Source organism: Nerophis lumbriciformis, linkage group LG37 (assembly GCF_033978685.3).
Source record: "Nerophis lumbriciformis linkage group LG37, RoL_Nlum_v2.1, whole genome shotgun sequence".
Lineage (NCBI taxonomy): Eukaryota > Metazoa > Chordata > Actinopteri > Syngnathiformes > Syngnathidae > Nerophis > Nerophis lumbriciformis.
Genome location: NC_084584.2, coordinates 16,371,973 through 16,380,000, shown reverse-complemented (window position 1 = coordinate 16,380,000; position 8,028 = coordinate 16,371,973). Strand labels below are relative to the sequence as shown.

The following is an 8,028-nucleotide window of genomic DNA, read 5'->3' as shown; positions in this document are numbered from 1 at the left end:
GAGGGCTGCGACAACGCCGGGACTCTGACGGAGAAGGCCAACGACTTCCATCACCACCGCCTCCACCACCACCACGCCGCCGGCGCCGCGCCTTCCGCTCACGACATCCTGCTCAGCGGCGAGCTGGACGAGGTGGAGAGGAGGAAGTTCGACGACAGCCTGGAGGAGGAGGAGTGCTACGACGGCTTCGGGGAAGGCGGGAACGCGCTGCCGCCGGCGTACCACGCCCGCAGGGGCCGCGGCGCCGAGGGCGACATGTACCTGGACGACGACATGGAGTCTCAAAGGGACGGATCCGTTATTTCCCGGACTGCCATCTACGTCTGAGTCCGGAATGTCCGAGCGATGCCTGACCTTTGAACCTGGCGTGACGCCCCGAAAGGAAACATGGCCGACGAACATGGCTGACTGTGACCATGAAACGCATCAAACCACAAACACGGACCTCGGCGCCGCTCGTCGCCGTCGCGTTCTCGTTCTCTCAGCTTCGCGAGTGGTCATGTGACTTTGTGTCCGCGGGCTTTCTTTTCTTGCCTTCTCGCTTCGCCGGCCTGCCGCCACGCCAGGTGCCTGTAGCGCTAACGTGTTAATGGCGTGTGTCATCCCGTATATCCGCTGGGGCGTCGCTGTCGTCGTAGGTGTCGTCGTCGTCGTGCAAATGAAGCGTTTTTGGGTCCTAGAATTGGTAAAAGTATAAATATCAACTATGTATCATTTTCTTCTTCTGGCCTCCTCTTCGTGCATGCTGCTGTGTTCCTCGCCTCCATCTTCATCTCACATCATGGCTGCCATTTGTCCGAGCCATTCGCGGGATTCCTCGCGTCTGCGGAACGCATACTTGCCAACCCTCCCAGATTTTCCGGGAGACTCCCGAAATTCAGCGCCTCTCCCGAAAACCTCCCGGGACACATTTTCTCCCGAAAATCTCCCGAAATTCAGGCGGACCTGGAGGCCACGCCCCCTCCAGCGAGGGTCTGCATGGAGCAATGTTGTTGTAATATATCGAGTTGGAGGCAATAAACAGGCGAGGGGATGAAGTATGTCTCTTTACTGTAGACTTCAGAACAGACTCACACACTTGACGTCAGGTGCGCAACACCACGTAAATCGTTGGCCAACCAAAAAGTAGCCCCAGTACGCTATAGCCAACATTCACCAGGAGATGGCAACAGACAAACATAGATCACTCTATTACATTCCAGTCTCTCCATGTTTTCTCGCCATGGTAACATGTGATCCACATGCACTGTGCGCTGTCTCTGTCCCTCTTGATATATATATATATATATATATATATATATATATATATATATATATATATATATATATTCATATATATGTGTATATATATATATATATATATATATATATAAGAAAATACTTCACTTTCAGTGAATTCTAGCTATATATATATATATATATATTATCATATATATATATATATTTATTTTACTATATATATATATATATATATATATATATATATATATATATGTCTTAATAAGGTTATCCAAAAAATAGTGCTCGATACCGTAGTAGAGCGCAATATATGTATGTGTGGGGAAAAAAAATCACAAGACTATTTCATCTCTACAGGCCTGTTTCATGAGGGGGGTACCCTCAATCGTCAGGAGATTTTCTCCTGACGATTGAGGGTACCCCCCTCATGAAACAGGCCTGTAGAGATGAAATAGTCTTGTGATTTTTTTCCCCACACATACATATATATATATATATATATATATATATATATATATATATATATATATATATATATATATATATATATATATACATACAGTATATATATATATATATATATTATATATATATATATATATATATATATATACATATATATATATACTGTATATATATATATGAAATACTTGACTTGGTGAATTCTAGCTGTAAATTTACTCCTCCCCTCTTAGCCACGCCCCCACCCCCACCCCCCACCTCCCGAAATCGGAGGTCTCAAGGTTGGCAAGTATGGCGGAACGGTCCTTCTCAGGAAGACGTTCCTTCCTAAATCCTGCTTTGAGGACGTTCACGCTTTTGTTCCGTTTTTTTTTTTTTTTTTTTTTTTGTCTTCTTCTGGGATTTGCTCCGACAAATCCTCCAAACCCAATACTTACACACTTTTGGGACGCCGGCACGTCTGGAGCGATTATGGTGTCTATTATTTGGATTAAGCTCTGAATCACGGTTGAATCTGTTGCCGGTGAAACCTGCGCCGTGTCTCAGATGGCACACTTGCGTGCTGCGAGTGCCTTCGCGCTGTCAGTGCTCAAATGTTGCACGAAAGTGGCCATAACGGGGAGGGACTAACTTGGAGGAACGCTGACGAGTAGATCCCGACAACAATCGTTGAAATGTGCGCACCCTCGAACGATCTGCTCTTTATTGGAGTATGCTGGCTGAAGTACCGTATTTTTCAGACTATAAGTCGCAGTTTTTTTCCTAGTTTGGCCGGGGGTGCGACTTATACTCAGGAGTAGGGATGTCCTGATCCGATATTTGGATCGGATCGGCTGCCGATATTTGCCAAAAATTGCGTATCGGCAAGGCATGGGAAAATGCCGATCCAGATCCAGTTTAAAAAAAAACTCCGGTCCGTGTTTTCCAACGCACCGATTTAAATAATACATTCCACTTTTCTGCTGCTCCGTAATTTCCGTTCCGCATTTTCCAGCACACCTTCAACACATCCACAATTCTCACGCAGTTGCTTTTAGCTGCTGGCATTACACGACAGGCTCTTCTCACTTTTTCCTGTGTCTCCCTCTCACAGACAGCGAGCGCATCTTCTTACACACGTCACATACTGTCACGTCATACGTCATATACGTATACGTCCTCTCCCAGCAGAGAGCGAGGTAGCGGCATGGCTAACGTTAGCTGTGATGCTAGCGCAGCCACTAAGGTGCGCGCCTGCTCAAGCGTCCTCTGCGCACGGCAAATCTATGCCACGCACAAAATCAAATAAAAAAATAAGCGCATAACAATTTTCGACACACGGACACGACAGAGACAACAGTTTTCGTCATCATTGTTCAAATATTGACGTTTTTCGAGACGCTTATCTCCATTCGGTGCCACACGTCCACACCATCAAAATGCAGAGGCAAAACTTTCCACATCAACAACGTATGAAAAAATTAGTGATTTTTTTAGTTGTGATTTCCTTCTCTGCATGAAAGTTTAAAAGTAGCATATATTAATGCAGTATGAAGAAGAATGTTTTAATGTAGACATGCAAGCCTTGAAAGAACATTTTGAAAATCAAGACTACATTTCCTGCAAATGGGTGCATTTCTACCCTATATTTTAACTTTAGATTTATTCTCATATCAAACTCTTTTGGCTGTCTTTTTGACACTTACATCCGGCGCCCCCCTCCACACCCTGGATTATAAATAATGTAAATAATTCAATGTGATTATCTTGTGTGATGACTGTATTATGATGATAGTATATATCTGATAGTATATATCTGTATCATGAATCAATTTAAGTGGACCCCGACTTAAACAAGTTGAAAAACTTATTGGGGTGTTACCATTTAGTGGTCAATTGTACGGAATATGTACTTCACTGTGCAACCTACTAATAAAAGTCTCAATCAATCAATCAAAACACATAGAATCATCATACTGCTGTGATTATATGCATCAAGTGTTCATTCAAGGCTAAGGCAAAATATCGAGATATATATCGTGTATCGCAATATGGCCTTAAAATATCGCAATATTAAAAAAAGGCCATATCACCCAGCCCTAGTTCAATGATGCCATTTCTGTTTGTCATGTATAATTTTGTCTATTTTGTGTTTATCCTTGAATAAACAGGTCAGTTTCTTGTTACCAACCATTGTGTATTGTTCAAACTCCCCTAATTCAGCTGGCTAGTTGTTATCAAGAGTACTAAAACCCTTTTCAACATGATTCTGACAACGAAGTGGGCTAAATAACTTTAAACTTTTAATACATGCTCGGATAGGCCAGTATCGGTATCGGTATCGGATCGGAAATGCAAAAACAATATCGGTATCGGATCGGAAGTGCAAAAACCTGGATCGGGACATCCCTACTCAGGAGCGACATATGTGTGAAATGATTAACACATTACCGTAAAATATCAAATAATATTATTTAGCTCATTCACGTAAGAGACTAGATGTACAAGATTTCATCGGATTTATAGCATGTTCTTTATGTTATACAAACCCCGTTTCCATATGATTTGGGAAATTGTGTTCGATGTAAATATAAACGGAATACAATGATTTGCAAATCATTTTCAACCCATATTCAGTTGAACATGCTACAAAGACAACATATTTGATGTTCAAACTGATAAACTTTATTTTTTTTGTGCAAATAATCATTAACTTTAGAATTTGATGCCAGCAACACGTGACAAAGAAGTTGGGAAAGGTGGCAATAAATACTGATAAAGTTGAAGGATGCTCATCAAACACTTATTTGGAACATCCCACAGGTGTGCAGGCAAATTGGGAACAAGTGGGTGCCATGATTGGGTATAAAAGTAGATTCCATGAAATGCTCAGTCATTCACAAACAAGGATGGGGCGAGGGTCGCCACTTTGTCAACAAATGCGTGAGCAAATTGTTGAACAGTTTAAGAAAAACCTTTCTCAACCAACTATTGCAAGGAATTTAGGGATTTCACCATCTACGCTCCGTAATATCATCAAAGGGTTCAGAGACTCTGGAGAAATCACTGCACGTAAGCAGCTAAGCCCGTGACCTTCGATCCCTCAGGCTGTACTGCATCAACAAGCGACATCAGTGTGTAAAGGATATCACCACATGGGCTCAGGAACACTTCAGAAACCCACTGTCAGTAACTACAGTTGGTCGCTACATCTGTAAGTGCAAGTTAAAACTCTCCTAAGCAAGGTGAAAACCGTTTATCAACAACACCCAGAAACGCCGTCGGCTCCGCTGGGCCTGAGCTCATCTAAGATGGACTGATACAAAGTGGAAAAGTGTTCTGTGGTCTGACGAGTCCGCATTTCAAATTGTTTTGTCGCAAAATTGTTTTTGGAATTTTGCGATGAAAACAGACGACTTATATGCGGTCCTCTCCAAGGTTTCTCATAGTCATTCACATCGACGTCCCATTGGGGTTGTGAGTTTTTCCTTGCCCTTATGTAGGCTCTGTACCGCGGATGTCGTCGTGGCTTGTGCAGCCCTTTGAGACACTTGTGATTTAGGGCTATATAACTAAACATTGATTGATTGATTGATTGATTGAGAACAAATACCCAGAACCCCTTGCAGCACTAACTCTTCCGGGACGCTACAATATACACCCCCCGCTACACCCCCCCCCCCCACCCTCCCCCCAACCCCGCCCACCTCAACCTCCTCATGCTCTCTCAGGGAGAGCATGTCCCAAATTCCAAGCTGCTGTTTTGAGGCATGTTAAAAAAAAATAATGCACTTTGTGACTTCAATAATAAATATGGCAGTGCCATGTTGGCATTTTTTTCCATTCCATAACTTGAGTTGATTTATTTTGAAAAACCTTGTTACATTGTTTAATGCATCCAGCGGGGCATCACAACAAAATTAGGCATAATAATGTGTTCATTCCACGACTGTATATATCGGTATCGGTTGATATCGGAATCGGTAATTAAGAGTTGAACAATATCGGATTATCGGATATCGGCAAAAAAGCCATTATCGGACATCTCTAGTGTGTACTATTACTAGTGGGTGTGTTGCGGGTGATCTATTAAAGACTGTGTGTACAATCAATCAGTCAAATTGTACTCATGTAGCCCTTAATCACCAGTTCACGATCAATAACTGTAAAAGTGTTTTTTAGATCGCCATATTTCAATTGTCATCAATTCCGGACTAGAAGCCGCTATTTTTTTTTTCTCCCTACGCTTCGAACCCTGCGACTTATAAAATGGTGCGGATAATTCACGGATTATAATAATCAATCAATCAATGTTTACTTATGTAGCCCTAAATCACCAGTGTCTCAAAGGGCTGCACAAGCCACGACGACATCCTCGGCTCAGATCCCACATCAGGGCAAGGAAAAACTCAACCCAATGGGACAAGGAGAAACCTTGGAGGGGACCACAGATGTGGGGACCCCCCCCCCCCCCCCTTCCCCCCAGGTGACCGGTACAATGGACGTCGAGTGGATCTAGCATAAAGCATAATATTGTGCGAGTCCAGTCCATAGTGGATCTAACATAATAGTGAGAGTCCAACCCATAGTGGATCTAACATAATAGTGTGAGAGTCCAGTCCATAGTTGATCTAACATAATAGTGAGAGAGTCCAGTCCATAGTGGATTTAACATAATATTGTGGGAGTCCAGTCCATAGTGGATCTAACATAATAATGTGAGAGTCCAGTCCATAGTGGATCTAACATAATAGTGTGAGAGTCCAGTCCATAGTCGATCTAACATAATAATGTGAGAGTCCAGTCCATAGTCGATCTAACATAATAATGTGAGAGTCCAGTCCATAGTCGATCTAACATAATAGTGTGAGAGTCCAGTCCATAGTGGATCTAACATAATAGTGAGAGAGTCCAGTCCATAGTCGATCTAACATAATAATGTGAGAGTCCAGCCCATAGTGGATCTAACATAATAGTGAGAGAGTCCAGTCCATAGTCGATCTAACATAATAGTGAGAGAGTCCAGTCCATAGTGGATCTAACATAATAGTGTGAGAGTCCAGTCCATAATCGATCTTTCAACAGGAAGTAGAAGTGCCGTCCTGTCTTCTAGCCGTCCATAGCGTTTCTATTTCATCATTCATCACTCCAAGCGACGTTTGTAAGTTTTACAATATAACTAAAACTAGTCATACTTACTAAACGGTCCCATGTGCGATGTCTGTAGGAGTGTCTTCATGCATATTTGTACGTGCGATCTTAATGTAATCAGGCTAGCGTCGTAAACATTAGCTAGTATGCTAACACGTTTACGAGCGTCTGTGTTAGTATTATTAACTTACGACGTTCTTTTTGTATTGTTTCAGTTTCACAAATTCCTCAGTATATTCACCAAAACGTCCTCGTGGCGTTATTGAGTCTGTTTAGCTGATTGAAGAGCGAGCTTCCGCAGCTAGTGGGTCCGTGACGATGACTTGTGTTTTGTTTGAACAGCCATTTTACTGCCGTGTTACAGACATCGTTTGGAAACAATTAAGTTTTGTAAATAAACATGTACAAAATCAGTTTGTGTAAATCACTCATTTTGCAACATATGTATCTGCGGCTTATGGTCAGTCCGGTGCAGCTTATATTACTGGTAACGTTTTCTTTCTTTTTTTAAATTATTGGGTGTGGCTTGTATACCGGAAAATACGGTCGTCATATGGTCCAACCTGTGGTGTTTTGTCATGTTGTTGTTAAGTTAAAGTACCAATGATTGTCACACACACACACTAGATGTGGTGAAATTTGTCCTCTGCATTTGACCCATCCCTTTGTTCACCCTCTGGGAGGTGAGGGGAGCAGTGAGCAGCAGCGGTGGCCGCGCCCCGGAATCATTTTTGGTGATTTAACCCCCAATTCCAACCCTTGATGCTGAGTGCCAAGCGGGGAGGTAATGGCTCCAATTTTTATAGTCTTTGGTATGACTCGGCCGGGGTTTGAACTCACAACCTACCGATCTCAGGGCGGACACTCTAACCACTAGGCCACTGAGTAGGTTGACATGTATAACACTGTTATAATTTCTGGGTTATGTTGATACACTGATCTTAACAACGGAACCTTTTTTTTTTTTTGCACGCCGAAGCTGTCTGCAATGATCCGGCCGCTAGAAAATGCATATCGCAAGAAGTCTTTTTTCATATAGGGATTAAATATCATAATATGAATGCAAAACTATTCACACCCCTTGAACGTTTCCGTATGTCGTCATACGTGAAAGAACCAACACAAAATTATACACAATTGTGATAATTCAAAACATTGTTTTCAAAAATAAAAAACTGAGACGTGCGTGGTGCAAAA

General features: G+C 42.4%; 1 protein-coding gene across 2 annotated transcripts in view; it reads left to right on the top strand.

Moving 5' to 3' along the window:
- pvrl2l (PVR cell adhesion molecule related 2 like) overlaps positions 1-8,028 on the top strand; it is a 575,165-nt gene that overhangs the window by 395,754 nt on the left and 171,383 nt on the right. Inside the window, exon 7 of one of the 2 annotated variants that reach the window (XM_072912528.1) lies at positions 1-1,276. This exon is cut by the window's left edge and continues 275 nt beyond it. The exons of the other annotated variant lie outside the window; for it this stretch is intronic. Within the exon in view, the coding sequence (XP_072768629.1) occupies positions 1-327 (327 nt within the window). The 3' untranslated portion in view covers positions 328-1,276. Of the gene's footprint in view, positions 1,277-8,028 lie in introns of those variants that run through there. 2 annotated transcript variants of the gene reach the window in all.